General features: G+C 43.1%; 1 protein-coding gene across 6 annotated transcripts in view; it reads left to right on the top strand.

The window, feature by feature from the left end:
* CHCHD6 (coiled-coil-helix-coiled-coil-helix domain containing 6) overlaps nt 1-19,323 on the top strand; it is a 118,479-nt gene that overhangs the window by 55,154 nt on the left and 44,002 nt on the right. For 4 of the 6 annotated variants that reach the window (XM_075433043.1, XM_075433044.1, XM_075433042.1 and 1 more), the window contains 2 exons: nt 7,173-7,243; nt 7,579-7,650. In XM_075433043.1, coding sequence (XP_075289158.1) covers nt 7,173-7,243; nt 7,579-7,650 — 143 coding nt within the window. The remainder of the gene's footprint in view (nt 1-7,172; nt 7,244-7,578; nt 7,651-19,323) is intronic. The other 2 variants (XM_075433045.1, XM_075433047.1) reach the window with 1 other exon arrangement.

Here is a 19,323-nt window from a genome sequence, read left to right as displayed (position 1 = left end):
ACTGTGAACTGGGCCAGCTGCTGCAGTTTATAAATGGGACCTAGGGATATTCTCAGCAGCAAAAGCTGGGAGTTTTAGCTGCGGCGTGCCCGTCCGAGGTGGTGGGAGTTCTGTTGGAGGCTCTGTCAAATACCAGCTTTGGCATGATGGCATCAAACCTTAGCTATTATGTTCCTCCCTTCCCGAAATAAGCTGCTGTGACAGGCCTGACAGGGGAATGTACTTAGTATCTTTTTTAATGTATGACAAGTACTTGATGACTGCCAATTTTCTGTTTGGGTTTAGTTTGTTGTTTTTTTTTTTTTCTTTTCCACTCTGAAGAGCTGGTCAGCCTCCTAGTGAAAACTTTCTGCTGCATACCTTGGCACTCTTGATATTCAAGCAATTCCCTGCTTTCCTTCTTCTCCCCTTCCCTTGGCACTGACTCCCTGCACGCCTGTCGCTGTCTCTCGGACAATGCCCAGTTGTTAGAGGCAGCGTCCTGTGGTCTGGGAGCTCATCGGGGTGGTGTGACGAGTCGGCTGGTAGGACCCAGGTATCACTACGGGACGAGTTGTGCAGCTGCCCAGCACGGGCGCAGGGATTTAGTAGGCATTGCCGTGCTCTTAAGGTCATGGACACTATGTTATCTGTGCAGGTCAGATGGGTGTAGGACTTCTCTGAGGCCGATGCTGAAAACCCCTGATGTTTAATCAATGCCTGGGAAGCCTCTTTACCTGCACTTGTCAGGTACAATTGATTTGGGCATTTACTGTGAATTCCTCAGCTAGGACTTCTCGCTCCTGTATTAAACTTCCAGCTAGGAGGAGAGTGCAGCGATACTCTCCTACAACAGTTTTCGTGTTAATCTGGGCCTTTCATGTTGCTGGTGCTGTCCTTGTCAGGAAGCCTGGGTTGCCTGCCGGCATTTTATGGCCTTTCTCTTTGAAGGTGCTTTTGCTTTCCAGAGCTTATGTTTAAAGAATTACTAATGCTTTATTTGCAGTCTTTCAGAACGGTGTGCTTTAAAGCAACCTCATATAAATGCAGTGTTTAATTCTTCATGGGGTTTTTCCTTCTTCCCCTTTTAATTACCTCTGTAGTAATAATTTCTTTATTGTTGGCTGCCTTTCTGACTTGAAGATAACATGAGGTTTTTCTGCATGTTTCCAGTGAGGCACTTGCAGCTCTTCAGAGAAGTCCCTAATGCCATCTTTCTGTGGGATACCTGTTTTAATTGGACTCTTCTCAGGGTACTGTCACAGAGGCAGTCCGACTGCGTTGCGCGATCTCAGGCTGGGTCTGTAAACCCGTTTGCACCCGGATGGAGTATCTCGGTGCGGGACCTGGCTCTGGGAAGCCCTGGGCTGTGTAGCTTTGTTTGATTCACTGTGTGCTTTAGCAGCTTTTGTGCCTAGCTTGTTATCCACAGGATAAACCCAGTCGTGGTCCTTCTCCCCAGCTCTGCCTCCCTCAAGTTTTGTGGAGATTGGTATTTTGTGGGATTTTAATGTTTGAGGACCTGTCTACATATCCTACAGTATTAATATTTTGCTTTCAACTCAGTCATGAGAAAATCTGTTCAAACAGGAATATACTTCTGCCCATGACTAGTTTAACTTTCCTGTGTTGTTAATGTGGACATGGCTCTTTCTCTGTCTTCTCTGAATCTTCATCCAAAATTTATGATCTCCCAGCTTATTGCTGAAGGAAAGAATAAAATGACACAAATTCAATGCTCTCATTTCATTACTGGTCTCAGCGGGAGGAGTGGATGAACCCACACATGAACAGTGAACAACAGAGCTGTGTTTAGACATTGGCTTTGGCTGAAAAAAATCTTTTTTCCGTATCAGCAAGCTGTTTGTAGTTGCTTACATCTTTCCTCTATTACCTTTTGAGAAAAAAAATTTGAATTTGCATAAAAGCAGTTTAACCCTTGGCTTCTATGCTCTTGTAATATTTTTTATGTGCATATTTCTCTTCCTTGTTAATTAGCTTCTATGTGTGTGTGCACTTGTGCTTGATAGGAAGGAGAAAATGTGAATGATCTCTTTGTTGGTATTAGCTAGCATTTAGCTAAAACAGGCTGAGCAGGAGCTCAAGAGGAGCGAGCTCAGGAGGTGAAGAGATTGCTTCTTGCAGTGTGTCCTGAAATTCCCAACCTCCCTGTTTTGGACCAAAGTTGATAGCAGTGATTGATTATGTAGGTTGATTTTAACAGATCCGTAGGGTTGTCTGGCGAACAGATCGGTTCGGCTCGTCTGCCTCTGTGCCTGCGGGAGGGGTGCAGGTGGACGGGGTAATTTTTCAAATCTGTTAGAAGCCATTTGCATGAGACTTCCGAGCGACGAGAATGAGCAACCTGGTTTGCAATGCGTGCGAGCCAGCTACCCGGCGTGGTGTGCGGTGCCTGGGCGTAACTTCACCTCCCTCGGGCGGTGCTGGGAGCTCAGGCAGTCCCCGGAGCCTGCGCAAGCCGACGTTTTCCTGCCTCTTCCCGGTGTTCCTCGGGCATCGGGGCAGCAGCTGTGTCCGGGCACCCGCCTATTCCCCGTCCCCAAGGGTGTGCGGGTGGGTGGCAGTCCTGCTGCTTTCTTAGGGTAGTGTGAGGTCTTATTTCTGGCTTCAGAAGCAGCTGGAAGAAGGAATTTGAACATCTCTCAGCTGATGTTTGATACATGAGATGTAACCTCTGCTTTCCTTTCCCTTCCTCTCCCAAATTCGCAAAGTTTCCCACTCGTGGGGCACGCCGCGTATCCCCCTGCCACGCGGCACCGCCTCCCGTGCTCCCTCCGGTGCGAGTGGGGCTTGGGGCGGGAGGTTTGCTGGAAGCTGGTGAGCGTGAATGCGGGGAGAGGGGACGGAAGCACCGTGTCTGTTGGGTGCGAGGCAGATTGCACCGTCTGAGCCCCGGCGTTTGTCAAGGCCTCCGCTGGCCCGTGCCGTATCAGCAGAGGTATCGCTAGCATTCGCTGAGGCTGGCAGCGTTTCAACAGCTGTTAATCTTCTTTGTATCTGTAAGCACTGTGACCACTGACAAGCTTCTGTACTCTGAGGTGTCAAAATATCTCAAGATAGCTGTGGGGATGATGGGTGGGTGGGTTGGTTGTTTTTTTTTTTTTTAATCCAGACACCTTCTGATCTGTTGACCCAGACTGCACCTGATGGAGAAATGTGTGTCCCACTGTGAGGTTTTTGCTGCTGCTGCTTGATGTTCACAAAGAATTTCGCCTAAAGTCTGTTAATTTCTAGTTCCTCATGCTCTCATTGCTCAGTTTTCTGTTTTACATGTTACTGCAAGTAGCGCGTGTTTCACTGAAGTTGTAAGGAATGTGGTTTAATGTCAATGTGAGAATGAGCTGGCAGGGTTTTCTCTTTATGCTTCAATTACTTTCCCTCCTGAAATAACCCTGAGATCTCCGTCTTCTGCTATATTGTTTTCTTACTTTTCTTTGCTATATGTTGTGGAAAGGGCCTGGGCAGTGTAGCGAGCTGTTTGGAGCTTCTCTACACGTTTGCAGCCAAGGAGGGATGCTGAATTAAAATTACTCCAAATTTAGCTTGAAGTTTTAAAACTGGTTCCATTTGGAAGGGGAACTTTTAGTGCAAGGGTGCTTTGGGAGGAGTGGGGAACAAGGGCTGTAGAAATGTGTTGTAGAAAAGCAGCAGGGTAAAGGAAAGTGGTTGTTGAAAAGCAGCAGGGTAAAGGAAAGGGGTTCTGTTGGTCTTTAGGCTCTAGTTATGTATTTTTATAACTTCTTGGTGTTTTTGTTATTTGCTATGAGCCATCATTTAATAGCAGGGGAAAATCTTTCAAACTAACATTTCTTTGTTTAGTTTGTTTGTCCTCTCTGGAGAGCTCTCTCCCTGTATGACAAAGCTCTGATGTTCTGAAGTTGGCTCCCCTAAGGCTCAGCTTTATTGAGAGAAGTGAAACATTTTAGGTGGTTCATTCATTCTTTCTGTGTCTCTTGTTATTTGAGCCCTTATGGTGTCCTTTGGTCATGTTTTTAAACTTATTTCTGCAACTAAGACTGCCAGGAGCTTTATTTAGTAATAGTTGAGGTCTCATGTTCTAACTTTTTCTTTGTGAGCTGCCATTTTATCTCAAGCATCAAATACTGTGAGAGTAAATTAAAAGCAGCGTTGATGTCTTGTAATTTTGTGTTGAATGTTCTCTCTTTTACTGTGCAACTGAATATCCTTTTCTGAAGCTACAGGACTTGACTGAGACTACGGACAGCTCAGATTTTGTTTCAAGTGCAAATACCACACCTTGATCCTGCTGAATATCCCTTGTGTGTGGATGGCTCTGCTGAAGTCACGGGAAGTGCATAGGTGGTTCCTGGCTTGGTTCCTTGTTTGCAACCTTATTATGAAGTCCTAGATTTTTGTAGTCCGTTGGAACATTGTCCTCTCTCACAGTGTGGTAGGGTAAAATACTGAAAATGAAGCAGATCTTGCATCTGAAGTCTTGTGGATGAGAATACTTGGAAAATTATTCTCTATAAGTAGAAGCCCCAAATCACAGATCCTGCTGTGACTGTGCCCTGCTGAAAGGCCTGTCAGTTGCTCATTTAGCCCATTTGTTCCTCATTTAATGTTTAGGACAAAAGTGATTTTGACTTTCCCAAGGTAGGAAAGGGCCTAGAGGCCAAGGTAAACCTGTTCAACAAGTCTGTCTGTTGAATGAACTCAATTTAAATGGTAAAACTCTGTTCTTCTTACTTGGGGAATTATTTAAAGATACTGATTCATAGCGTTGGGAATACTGCTTCATTGGTTTTTAGTTGTTGTTTTTTTGGGGGAGTGGTGGTGTAAAAGAAGGCAGTGCTGTCTGACTCAAAGGCAAGAGGCCCAGCTGGATCACACGCAAATATGTTTCCTTCTCATTTTTGAAACTCAGCAGCTTTCATCTTCAGGTCGAAGGTCTTCTGAGCCCCTCCTTGATCTTTGCATTGTGGTTTCTTTGAGGTCAGGTCTCTCCTTCTTTCCCTCACTGAGATTCTTGCCACCGTTCAGGTTCTCACTTGCCTGCTTTTAATCAGCTTTAGGATCCAGAGCTATTTCATACTGGTTCCTTTCCCAGCTATTTTTGTCCATGTTGGTAGTTGATGCTGTTGCAGATGGGAATGACTATAGTACTGGACAGTTAAACTCTCTCTCTAATAAACTAGGCAAGGTTATGCCACAACCACTTTAATTGGCAGTGCAACCAGTAGATTAATCTGTTGGCTAATTTTTTCTTTCTTTAGGTGGGTTAAATGCCAACTTCATGCTGGGTCTCACGTACAACATATTTGTTCCTGTTTTCCTCTCCTGCTGCTGTTTCACTGCAGAGTGCTGCAGGCTAATAGTATCTGACGGGGCTACTTCCTATTGCCTGAAAAATGTTTAATTTTACTACTTGCTTTCTCTCTTTCCCACTTTCTCTCATTTTGATCTCTCAAATCCAGTCCCTTTGAGAAATCAGACAGTATGAAATATGAAAATTGCTTGGGTAGTAATTGGAGAAACGGTGAGACTTATGAAACCCATGGAGATAACGCTTACATCTACTTATTCACATTATTTAATTTTTAATGGCAAATTTAATTAATGAAGCGCAGGTCTTGTGGTTTCATGTGTGAATAAGCAACAGCAGGGAGCTGAAAGTCATGAGGTCTGTTTACAGGACAGAGAAAAAGGCTCCATTAAAAGCTGAGCTTTTCATTATAGGAAGGAAAAACGGGTTTAATAGCATAGAAGTTTGACCATTATGTAACAAGTGAATGAAAACTTTAATGACAATTTGCTGGAAAAATTCATTTTGAAGTGGTTACTCATCCATGATTTCTCAGTTTAAGTCTGTCTCCTAGGTCAAAGTTTGGAAAAGCAAAGTCTGTTCTGTGGGTTTTTCGGTATGTGACATAAATTCAGGCACCAGAGATAAAATACTTAAATATAGGACCTTGAAACCTAGGCTCTGAAAACCGGTATAAACCTCCCAATTAGCTAAGCCTCACACAACTGCAGTGATACAGGCAGCTGTTATCCCTTGCTTGCAGATGGAAAATGGTGACTTGCCCAAGATTGCACAAGTGGCAGAACCGCTAATAGAACTGGAGTTATATCTGTCCTTTCCTTTTTCTAACCACTGAACAATATGTGTCGTCTCATCATGCGCAGGACCACAGCTGCATTTATGGGAAAATAAATGGAAGAAGAGCAAGAATAGTATTCTGTATAAAATGACCAAATTTGGGGAGAGATGAGATAGCAGCTAGAACCGGCCCTAAATGAATAGCTGTCCTCGCTTTCAATACCATTTTGTCACTTTTTTGATTGATTATTGCATATTTTGTGTATGTGCCTTTTCAGACTGAGGGCCTTGCAGATGAGTTTTGAGTGAGCAATTGCAGCTATTTCAGTGTAAAGTCCAGAGGCTTCGCCTGAAGCAGCTTTATCAGCAGTTTGGTAACACAAGACCTTGCAGCGAAGTCGCTGGGGGTGTGCAGCCATTCCCTTCTGCTGTTTGTGCTTGGGAGGCTTGTAAGGAGGAGTCCATCGTCCTCCATGTTCAGTAGCTGAGTGGTTGTGAGCTAAAACTCTTTCTGTGCAAGCTCAGGAGAATTTAATGCAAACCTCTTAAGCCCTGCAGCAAGACACTCCAGACTCTGGCAGTGCCTTAACGGATACCTGATATGCCTCCCTATGTTGTTACAAGGGAAACAGGCTGCATAATTTTCTTTTAAAGAATAAGTAACATAAGTAGAAGCGCTGAAATGTAAAATGGATTTTCCAGTGCTAGCAGCCAATTTTGATACTTGCACGTCAGTAACTTACAAGATCCTTCACAGCAATTAGTGAAAATAGAACAAAACACAGCCTAACTGAAAATCACTCGGTGCTGGAAGCACCTTGTTTATGTGGTTACATGGAATAATCAAAGCTGAGGGTTGGTTGTTAGCGACCTTGTTCCCCCTCTTTCCTCGCACAAAGGTGAAGCGCAGAATGGAGGACGTTGTGGCCTTAATGCATCTTGCCGAAAATAAAATAAAATTTCAAGCGTTTTTTTTTTTGTGTTCTTTGAACTGAATATGCTGTTTGTTGTTGGAAATCTTTATTAATTATAGAAGATAACTGTGTGAAGGGATAAGATCTGAGATGCCTTTAATTTTTAGAGCTGAGCATTATCTTCTTTGTTTCAGAATGCAGAGATCTACAAGCTGACATCCGAGCAGTACCAGGAGGCAGCCACCAAGGCAGAGGAGTGGATAAAGTGAGGAGCCATTTTTGTTCTTTTCAGCAGTTCCAGCTGCATTTCGTAATGCTCTATGTGTAGCCTCTGGATATTACCTTAAAGAGAGAGTGAAGTTGCCTTTTGTCAGGTATTTAGGGGGCTGTGGAGCTGTAAGCCAGAATCCTCTCTTTCTGTGCCAAGCTTCTCAGAGTTTAGCATAAAGTTGTTAGATCTTGCGAGGGAGAATGATGGAGAAGGCATGGACTTAGTAAATTCACATTAAATGGGAATATTTACTAGGGTTTTCAAATGGCAAATGAATATGTTGAATCTGTTCAAAGTTTGACCCAATGTATTTAACCTACACATTGCAGCACTGGGCGAGTGCATGGGAGTAGGAAGAAGGGCACCACTGCTGGAGTTTTCTTTGTCCAGGGTAGAAAAAGGTAAACAGTCTAAATCTTGGCCCTTTAAATTTCAATCAAAATAGAGTTGTAATTATCATGAATGTTTTCTTAGAATGGGTGCAGTGATTTTTCTGACCTCTTTATTGGCCTTGACGCAATTAACAGACCTTTAATGTTGTCTTTTTACTATGAGCATATTTAGTATCTAAATTCCATTTGTATTTGCCAGTAGTGTTATATAGCTTATTGTTCCACATGCACTAACAGCTGTCCGAGAAAAAATATTTTCTATGATTCTTTAATATTAATGAGTCCAAAGCAATTACACTGTCAAGAGCAGCACTCAGATCTCAGTTGGGTAAACAGTTGGCCAACATGCAGTAAACTGGAGTAGCAACATATGTAGTCCAGTTGGGTCCAGTCCAGACTGTATGATACTTAATCACATAAATAGATAATATAGCAGTGATGAATATGTTAGTGGGGTGTGCAGTATATTGTGCTTTCTTTATTTAAAAGTATGTTTGGCTGCCAAAGCATCACATAACCTGTTGTAATTTCACATTTTTGTTTGGACAGTCAAGCAGTAAGTTGCTAAAGAAGCCAAAACAAGGCAGCTAACACATTGCGTGCATTTTCATGCAGTTTTCCATAGCAGAATTCTAAATTCTGTTTTTAAATAAAATTCAAAAAATTCATAGGACAGGAAGTTCTGACAGTCTTTGATTCAGTCATTTCTTGGATTTGCTTTTGCAGATGTGCAATCAGTTGTTGGGAAAGCAAGTAACAATGTAGAGGAAGAGATTGAGACCTTGGCTGATGTTCTTTACTTGCTGTTACAGACTGTAACTAACCTATTTTTTTATAGTAGTCTTAAGTTTGGTTCCTGAGGTTTCAGTTTTGTGTGGTCACTTCTGTTTCTTGTGGAGATAATGACTGGCAATGTAGGAAACTCTGGTACTGCAGCCATTCCTCTGAAAGGTTAGTGGCTGAGAGCAACGCAAATGCTGATGACTTCTTGCTTTCAGGATTCAGAAAATGTGTTTATGGTCTCTTAGGCATTCCTTCTGCTTTTCTTTGAGCCTTTATCATCTACCAGTCCCTGGCTTCTGGCCTTACTGTACAATGCTCTTCTATTTGAAGGCCGTATGTACTAGAGGGACAGATTCCTTAGGCTGTCTTCCTGCAGCTGAAAGGACCACATGCCTTAATGAGAATTTTATGTGAAAAGAGAACATGGCTGGGGGGTGTCTTGAGAAGTGACAAGGTGTGGCACTAGTGAAACTGAGGGAGAAAGTGAACATCATACTTTCTATTTCTTTACAGTAGAAATTGCCGGCAATAGCCAGGATTGCACTGAGCTGCATGCTGGATGCCGTTTGATAATTGTACATGCAGAAAGAATCATTGCTTTGTCCCATCGGCCTCTCTTACAGCAGTATGCAGTGATGGTTTTTGGGATTGTTCCCTTGGTGTACAACACGCTGTACAAACACTGTTGGAGTGCACGTGCCTCAAGTGAGGGTCACAATAAGGCTGGGACGTGGTCAGAGGAGCTTCCTTCGTACATTGGCACTCATACTTAATTGGTAGGACTTGAAGTCTGCGTGTTGTGAGGTGCTCTTGTTAGGATTTGTACATTCAAGTCTTTCTACAGCCTGTTTATGGTAATAAATCAGAAGATCCTGTGAATTCAGTGGAAAGAATATTTTGCTCATCCTGTTTTGCACTTTCATATTGGACATACAAGCACAGTAAGTGCTAAGATAGGTAAGACTGATTTGTGCAGATCTAGCAGCCTGATTGGCAGGAATAAACCGACACTCTGGCAAAATTACATGAACTGGAATGTAGCCAAAGTATGAAAGAAGCACAGATCTGCCTGTTTCCAGTGCTGGACTATGACAGCTCTTGTAATGAAAGGGAACCAGGAGTGGCACTTTCTCCATCTGCAGAGGAAAGTGCATCTCCTTCCTGTAGTGTCTCTTCCCTAGCTTACATCATCCCTGTTCCACTGTGAACTATTTGACCTGCCCCTGGCACTTGTGCCAATCTGCCCTATATTTGGTGTTTTTTGCCATTGTATATCAGCATAGCTGATGGAGGAAGAGGGGAATAGAGCTGGGGTTGTTTCCACAGTGAGTACGTTGTCTTTCGGAGTCCATGTTGAAGCAAAGACAAGAAATATCTGAAACAAAACTCCCAGTGTTTTCTTGGCATTTATTGACTTTTGTAATTACATTATCAACGCCTACAGCTCTGCACAAGTGGTCAAGTGTTCCATAGACTATTTCCTCCTCTTAGTGATTGACAAGCATTGCAGGATTTAGGAATATTGTACAAGCTGTCCACCAGTGTCCCTTCACAGCATGCCTGCGAGGTAGGCAGGTAAACCTTCCTATCTCCCTTTGTATAGAAGCAGAAGTGAAGTACTTAGTGCTGACCTTCATGTTAAACCACTGACATAGTCATTAGCTCTTGGTTTCTACTTCAAGGCAGGACGCTAGGCTTGATGCCTGCATGGCCTGACTTGTGCAGTGGGCTTTGTTCCTCATCTCTTCACATGAATCCAGCCTGCTCCTGTCTCTGCCTTTCTCCTACCACAGTGTCTCCTTCTCCTTTGTTCTGGGCTCTGTCCAACCTGTTTCGTTCTCCTACGGAGAAGATCCTAGCAACAAGGAAGCACTGCGGACAGCTTTCAGCACCTTAAGCAACTTGCCCTTGTTGCTTACGTGCTGTGGTGAATTGGACAGTTGCCACGGACATGTTGTCTCAACAATGTCATTATAATTGGTGCAGTATTATTTTTCTCTTTTATTAACAAACAGAATTATAGTCGGGGGACCTAGAACTTTTTTCCCCTCTTCCTTCCCTGTTTAGCGAATTGTGCACATCAGTAACCACCCACAAAGGAAGCAGCGTGTAAATAAAAAGCCAGTGCTCCCCGCCCTGCACTTCGTTCCACATCCTTTTCTCAGTGTTCAGAGAGCCATGACTCAGGCTAGGTTTAGAGAAGACAACTTGCTAATCCCCTCCCCGCTACAGAGAATAAAATGGCATTTCATTCCAAGCTCTGTTAATGCGCTCGCTCCAGGGATAAAGCAGCACTCCCAAAAGGCAGTGGCCAAATTTTTTTTTCTGTTGCGTTGTCTTTGTCTTCTTTTGAGTGTTACATTTAGATTAGCTTCTGAGGATTAAATGTTATTACAGTCCCTGAATCTGTTAAGGGGAAAGAAAAAAACATCAGTAAAGAGGTTATGGCTTAGTGCAGGCACTCTAGATTTATCCTCAAAATGCTGGGTTTTTTAAAATTTGATTTATTTTCTTTTGTGAAGGTTGTCTTATCACGTTTTTATTTTTGTATTTGTTAAATTTGGATGCAAGAATTGGCATGGGTGTGGGGGTGTGACTCTCTCTAAAAGGTAAAGCTGCAGGAGTGGGGTGAGGGGATTAGGAAGCTGTTAAAAGATAAAATTGTTCTGAAGCTGAGTTTCCCTCTGAAATCTCCTTATGGTTTGCAGAACTGTTTCTGAAGCTGCTTACCGATGGCTGCGTTGCTTTCAGTGTTGTGCTGAGGACTGCATATGCTGTGTGCTGTTATCAAGGAGTGCATAAAGAGCGTCGGTACCTTATCCTGATAGAGATCAGCCTTGAATCCAAGGCAGCTTTCCAATGGAGAAACTGCCAAAGTGATTTACTCCATATGGGACTTAGGATCTAAGAGTTGCATCTAATGGTCCCAAGATCTTCAAACTTAATGGAAAGGAGTATTTAAGGTGATTATGTTTGAGAAACTGGCACGTAGTCAGTATCCTCCAGGGCTGAATGTGGAGTAGAAAACCACACCGACTCCGTGGGGTCAGGGGGACAAAGCTCGCAGATGGACTGTCTGTTAGGAACAAGGAATTTATGGCTTGTTTTCAGTACTTATGGAAATGAAGGTTTTACTGTATTGCACAAAATTTTATGAGGCTGATGGCCTGTCATTTAAAATGGCAACACTAACTGGGACCTAGAGGAACTGCCTTTTTCTATTTTTTTCTTCTTTTTTGCTTTGTTTGTGTAGATCTGGAAAGTTTGTTAGGTAGTTATGTAGTGATACTTGAGTTTATTAATCTGAAATCTACTATGAGGCCTCCAGTATTTCAATATAGGGCTGTGCCCAGGAGTCAAGCTCTGAAATAGTTATGTGGACAGTCATGAAGCCCAAGGAGAAGAACGGTAAAGACATCAAAGTATTCAAACAAAATTGCTCTGGGATTTCTCCTATCATTAGATTAGATAAATGATTAATTCAGTGTTGAAATTAAGAGCCTCTGCAATAGGGATTTAAGAGTTTTCAGAAATAAAAGACTGATTACTGCTGGGAGCTCATCCCCAGCCTTATCTCAACGTAGTGCTTTTGTGCCCTGCAATGAAGATACCTTCACAAAAAACGGTTTGGCTCCATCTCAGTCCTGTTCTTCCCACAGTGCTTGGTTTGTGTTAGTTGTTCCTATGTCTGTCTGCGCTGAGTCTGTTTCATGTAATCTTTAAATAAAGACAGGAGTTATTAGTCAAAGCTTTGCAGTTTCTCATGTTTAAGAAGTTGCTCTTAGTAGGAAATTGGAAGATTGCTGTAAGAGACTATAAGGCATAAGTTTCCCCAAAGTTGTTTCAAAAGAAGGTAAGAGAGCAGACGGGTCAGTTTTGACTTTATGTCATTTTACGTGGTGTGAATTTTACTGAAAGAAAAACTTTGTGATCATTTTCAGTTCTGCTTCACAAAGATTTTAACTCATTTACATTAACGTGTGAACGTTTTCCGTATGAATTGTGGAAGGCCTGTTGTTAAGCAACTGTTTGTACCAGTGCATTGATTTTCAGCAAGGTGTGTTTTCCTACTGCTTCAGGAATAAAGTATGTGGTAATAGAAGTCGAGTATGTGTAATGGACTTGTGTAAATATTCCAGTTGGGCCGGATTATTATTATTTTTTAAACCAAATTTTAAATCTTCAATATTTATTAGATTGTATACTTCCCCAAGCTGTTGCATCTGCTTTCTGAAGTTCATTTCTTGGGGATTACTAAGATGCTGGTTCTAAATAAGGCTCTCCTTTTGCCCAGTTGGTAAAATGCTGCTCTAATCTGGTGATCACAGTATAGTCTTGCCTCTCATGCATGATGAGGGTTGACTAATAAATCAGTCCAATGAACTGAGATTGCAGTTCTGTTAGTGCTGAAGAACTGGTGTAAAATATTAATATATCTCTTCAAAATTGCATGAGCATTTCTTCAAAGGTACATTGGTAGAACTTGGGGATTTGTAAAATCAGATCTGACTAGCAAAGATTGGAATTGCAAAGGACGAGGTGCCAAGGACTCAGTGTAGTCTATTAGGGATGTTTCTATTGCTATCGATTTTTACATGGAAACACTTGTATTCTGTAGTAATGTTGCCATTATAAAACCCTTAGATCAGGGTTTGTTGGCAGGCCAAATCCAGATTGTTTTCAAAAGCATGGATATTTGTGCAGCTGTTAAAACAAGCCTCAGAAATACTTTGTGCATCACAGTACATGAAATATTTCAGTTCATAGCTCTTTATCGTGGAGCATGCAGAGAAAATAGAAGCAGATCTCTGCCCTCAGATTGAGAATTACATATTCCGCTGTGTACCATGGTGGAAGGAAGGTTTCTCCATGTTTCAGAGCATTTTATTGTGTAGTTAGATGTAATGGCAGGTCCACACCAAAGTCCAGAACTTCTTATGCCTTTAGTTCCCTCCTTCCCTTGGCTTGAGTTGGGAAAGGTATTATGAATACTAATTAATGCCCCAGCTCAGCTTATTCCTGCTGTGTTTTTCTGTCTCTGTCTTCCAGTGTATGTTTTGTATAGTGGGCTGGTGTTGGTAGCATGGGTTGGTTTTGTAGAGGATTGAGGTTAAAGTTGTCTGGAGAAGCTTTCCAAAAAGAGTGGTGAATTAAAGATGTCAGAAGCAATAATGCCTGAGAAACCACTTGTTACCAGTGAATTAATGACTTGTTTGCTAATTAGAAGCCTAAGGCAAAGTTGAGGTAACACTCCTAACAATCTGGTCATTAATTCAGTAGCAACTGATTTCATGGGCAATGTCGCTATTTTGAACAGTAATTGTATTCCTGATTCTGGATTATACGCGCTGTGAGAAATGTCTTTACTTACTGTTGAGTCAGAGTCTCCTCTTGGAGTGATGGAGGGATGATTGGAGAGACCAAAGGCAAATACAGTGGAGGAAATCTGAGGAGAGTAGCTTGTTCTGTAGGTCAGAGCTGCTATATCTCCCCCTTCTGAGGAAATGAGGTGACAGGATGGCTGTGGACACCTTCCACTGTGGTGATCCATCTGCACAGAGGAGGTTGATGGTGTTTGGTGGTGCTTATGAGAGACTGAGGTCCCTTCCTCCCCGATAAAGGGAGAGAAAAACTATCTCTGCCATCAGACGAGGCTTTGATGACTTAAGGTTTTTTTAATTACTTATGTGATGTGATTTTGATAGTTAATTAAGTTACTCTGATAAAATAGGTTCTAGGCTATGGAGTCCCATCAGCTTTTGGAATCTCAAGATCAGGTGGTACTCAGCCTGCTGTGAGAGGACCTTGCTGGGGTTGGTTCTTCCTTCCTATCCTTTTCTTTGCCTTGTTAGTCCTGGAAGTGCCTCTTGCCTGCCTGTCTGGGACATAGAAGTGCTGCACCAACCATAATTGTAACTAATTTGGTCCAAAAAAGTGACATTTAGAATACAGAAGCACTCGCTTGTTCAGGGATGAAGATAGTTTCTTTGGAGAGAACTCCTCAGTGTTGTGCTGACTGTGAGTGCCACTAAGAGCACGATGGAGCAGCCCCGAGTAGGAATGGGTCTTGCTAACTCATCCAAGACTTTTCATGTGCTCTTCTCCAAACTTATAACCATGTTTTCTAAATTATTTTCTATAAGGGTTTTTTTCAATTTTCTGAGGACTTCTTGAAATTGTAATATTTACTTAAAAACAGAAAAAGAAAAAAAAATCCCAACTCCCCCAAAGAACAGACTTCAAGGCTTTCTGTGTGTTCTTTGAAGGCATCATTATTGATGTTCTCTAGGGGACGAGTAACTGCTTAATGGGGATCTTGCGGAGTCAGTACTCAGCAAATTGCGTAGTATGGTAAAAGGGGGCACTGTGGTTTTGAAAATCAGAGCACGTGGGTAGAAGCAAGGGGATTTTTTAAATAAGGTGAATGTTTAGCTTCAGATTCTACCTGAACTTTAATGCTGTCAGCTTTATTCTGCTCTCAAAATTTGTTTCCTCATCTTTATCAGGATATGCCACTCTGTCAGTGCAGAATATACTAATGGACTCATTTTTGTCGTCACTGATACCCCTTTGTGTAGTTTGTGTGTAAACTGTAGGGATCTAGTACAGTGCTTAGTGGCATTTTAGAAAAGTAACTGCTGTTCAAGTGGGTGGTCATGGTTTGCTTTTAAAAAGAGCATTTTGTTAGAAGTCTGACATCATTACGAGATCATCTCGCATTGGAAAAATTTACTGGACCTGTCTGTCCCTCATGTCTTGTGGTTATATGAAATCAGCATATCACATCTTCAGTTACTTTCTTTAGCGTACTTTTTGGGGAGAGGTTTAATAGGCCAACAAAGAATATGAGCCCAGCAGGCGGTTCCCCAGCTAACGCCCAGATACTATAGCACTACCATAACCCATATATTTTTAGGGCCAGTGCTGCATGCATTCTGTAAGCTGCATGCATTCCCTTCCTGACCTGAGATCTTAACCAATTTTTAGATGTTGTTCAGAAGAAAGAAAATCCCTATTCGGGTCACTTGTTGGGCTGTGTGTTGTTTTCGGATTCAGTTATTGCTTGCTATATTGCTTTTCTGTCTTGTGGGAGCTGAGCCAGCTTCCTTTCAGATTCAGAGAACTCCTTCCAGCAACAAGATTCTGACTCATTCCTGCTTGGCTTCCAGAGACCGTTTTGCTGCTAACTTTAGGCTCTTCATCTTTGCTAGTCAACTTTTAGTAGCGTGGCATCTTTGGAAGAAATGGTGCATGGCTTTGTGGGCAGGAGATCCAGTTCTGTTAACTTCTGTATCTCTTGGCAAGTGAAGGAAGAGGCAGTAGTTTTCCTTTCATCTTCCAAACTGGCAGTTGCTCATAACTCAGTATTCTACTATCATAATCAGTAAAGAATTTACATCCAAATGTACATTGGAATTATCCACTTGTGGGGAAAAGTCTCTCATTATTCCAAACCGCTTGCCATCTGCCATGCAGAATGCTAATGGGGATGATTAGTTATTGCATTTGCAGGTTCAGTAGGATAGAGATCATTTCATTTTATGTGATTTTGCACAGCTTTGTGCATGCTGCTACCCTCCTCCCCCAAAGACCCACAGTCCACCACCAAACCCCCAGTGCTTGCAGCTTATGGGATGCTAAGGAAGCCAGTTAAATTTGGTTGAAACTGCACTTGGCAAAGCACAGTGAAGTATAAATTGAAGTCTCTTAGGATGACCCATTGGTCAAGTGGGAAATGACCACTTGTGTGTGAGGATAAACCATGTTAGGAGGGCAGGAGAGTTTGTGATACGTCGGAGCAAGCTAGAGAGGTGGAACCAGCATTGGATGGGTCACACAATCTCTTTGCATCAATTTCATCACTGAAATGGAGCAATTGTTGTAGGATTTCCAAAATTAGAGGTTGTAACAGGAAGCTACTACATTTTAGTTGTTTTCCACTTCAATCTCTATGTTTGGGGTTTTTTTTTGTTTGAAGAAAACATGGTGGGATCAGTCTGTTTTTGCTGAATGTAGTACAGAGACATAAGTTGCTGACACTCGAGATTTGGACGTTTGTGTTAACTTTTGTTCTTCGTGATGCAATCTACTTACACAGGGGAAGATTTCAGAACAGCTTCTGTTCAGCCTGAAGAAGAGAAGGCTGCGAGGGGACCTAATATATGCTTATAAATATCTGAAGGGTGGGTGTCAGGAGGATGGGGCCAGACTCTTTTCAGTGGTGCCCAGTGACAGGACAAGGGGCAATGGGCACAAACTGAAGCACAGGAAGTTCCGTCTGAACATGAGGAAGAACTTCTTCCCTCTGAGGGTGACGGAGCACTGGAACAGGCTGCCCAGGGAGGTGGTAAGAGTCGCCTTCTCTGGAGATATTCAAGACCCACCTGGACAAGGTCGTCTACAGCCTGCTGTAGGTGACCCTGCTTCGGCGGGGGGGTTGGACTAGATGACCCACAGAGGTCCAACCCCTACCATTCTGTGATTCTGTGATCCTGTGTCTGTGATTGGAAGGAAAGGAGGTGTCTGTCCTGGAAAGGGTAAGGGTGCACTGAGTGCGCGAGTTGCAGTGGGGAGCTATGTGGCAGGTTCAAACATGCTGTCAAAACAGGGATGGAGATTGGGAAGTACTTGAGTGACAAATTTTGTGGGATGTCACCCAGAAACTCATAGTACTTTATAAATATGCATTCAGTAGGCAAGGTAGGGAAAAAGAGAATTGGGTGGGTGACCTATTATTGAAATGCAGCTGTCAAGGGGGGGAGAGAGAGGGGAAATAGTGCAGCTGTGCAGTCGTGTGCTGCAGACAGACAGCGTCACAAGGCATACGGACTTACAAAGGCAGGAATACAACTGCTTCAGCTGGAATTTGGAGGTAGTGCCCCTGTTCTCGTGAAAATTGCACAAGATTTAGCCTTTTCTTTCAGTCCATCGCCTCTTACTCTACACAATATGTTACTTCTACAAGCGCTGTATTCCGTCCAGATCAGTGGCAAAGCTGATGAGCAGGGTTTTGAATACCTGAGGCTGATCAGGAGTACTTCCTTCCTGATTGCATTAGTTTATCCTCCAGAGGTGTGAGGTTTGTTTACGCTGTGCTAGGTTAGGTAGCTTAAATATTACTGAATTTTTAGGAGACTTTTGGATAATCTATTAAGCTTCTTCCATCTCTTATTTTTCTTGCCAAACAGCTGCAACATGACTCTTCCCTCTTTATTCAAGCCATGTTGTCAAACTGACATGCAGGATCGGGGAATCCCATAGGTTGTAGTGAGGCCATAGTGTTTTCTTTGTGATAGTGTAGTATCCTGCAGCCTACCCTATGCTTAAAGTTAGCTTTCCTGGATGTTTGTTCTGTGCTGATGAGTTTGTTGTATGTGAATGAAATGCTTTGACTGTGTTTAATTTTCTGCTGTAAATGTCAAGGAGGCAATAATGAAAGAGGATGGAACCTTTCTATGTGCTGTGTATTGCATCTGTCTGGAGTTATTTTTCTGACATGTTAAAGAGAAGCCATCAGAGCCAACTGCTACCCAGGGGAGAAGGCAGTTTTACAGGTCAGTTAACTACTTATTGGTTTTTATATGTGTACAATATGGCACAGCAGCACACCGCGTTTATGTGACCAGAGCATCACTGAGCTTAGTCTGAAATACACATAATGTACCCTGGATATATAAACATGGTAACCAACTATATGACACATCTCTGATTCCTTCCTGACATGCAGAAACTGCCGCTGTGTGCCCTGGGTTTTGCTCACAGGGCTGCCTGTGCACCTCATTGCTGACCTCTGAGGCTGTCTGCACTGTAGTGACAGTGGTGACTCGTGGTTTGCTGAAGTTAGCTCAGATGCTGGTCTTGGTCAAATAAAGCAGCAGAAAGCAGCTAATCCAGTTGTTGTTGGATTTTGCAGCCAACAGGAAATGTGAGGTTGCTGCTTGCAGCTGTCGACTGGAGCTGGCTACTCTAAAGTTGGCTTATACGAGGGATGCTGTGCCTTTTGTTTATCACTTTCTGAGCAGAGGTATCGAAATGTCTAGGTTTAGATACCATCAGTCTCTTATCTTGAGGTTTTTCTCAGCTTGAATGGTTTCCCAGAGGAAAAGGTAAAAAGATCTTGCTCTTAGCTCCATCTGGAATTGCTGCTCTACCCAGTAAAGCCAAGTGATGGTGTGCCACTCACTGTGGAGTTACTAGTCTAAAGAGCTGCGGAGTCCTAAAGCATCAAAGTTGTATCTCTGCTTGGCTAGTCTGATTTTTCAGCTGGGTGGAAGGACTAGCAAATCACAGAATCACAGAATCACAGAATAGTAGGGGTTGGAAGGGACCTCTGTGGGTCATCCAGTCCAACCCTCCTGCTGAAGCAGGGTCACCTACAGCAGGCTGCACAGGACCTTGTCCAGGCGGGTCTTGAATATCTCTAGAGAAGGAGACTCCACAACCTCCCTGGGCAGCCTGTTCCAGTGCTCCGACACCCTCAGAGGGAAGAAGTTCTTCCTCATGTTCAGACGGAACTTCCCGTGCCTCAGTTTGTGCCCATTGCCCCTTGTCCTGTCACTGGGCACCACTGAAAAGAGTCTGGCCCCATCCTCCTGACACCCACCCTTCAGATATTTATAAGCATTTATGAGGTCCCCTCTCAGCCTTCTCTTCTTCAGGCTGAACAAGCCCAGCTCCCTCAGCCTTTCCTCATAGGACAGATGTTCCAGTTCCCTCACCATCCTCGTAGCCCTCTGCTGGACTCTCTCCAGTAGCTCTTCATCTTTCTTGAAGTGGGGAGCCCAGAACTGGGCACAGTACTCCAGATGGGGCCTCACCAGGGCAGTGTAGAGGGGAAGGAGAACCTCCCTTGTCCTGCTGGCCACACTCTTCTTGATGCACCCCAGGATCCCATTGGCT

Source organism: Opisthocomus hoazin, chromosome 11 (assembly GCF_030867145.1).
Source record: "Opisthocomus hoazin isolate bOpiHoa1 chromosome 11, bOpiHoa1.hap1, whole genome shotgun sequence".
In the NCBI taxonomy this organism is placed as follows: Eukaryota; Metazoa; Chordata; class Aves; order Opisthocomiformes; family Opisthocomidae; genus Opisthocomus; species Opisthocomus hoazin.
This window is presented reverse-complemented; position numbering and strand designations above follow the sequence as displayed.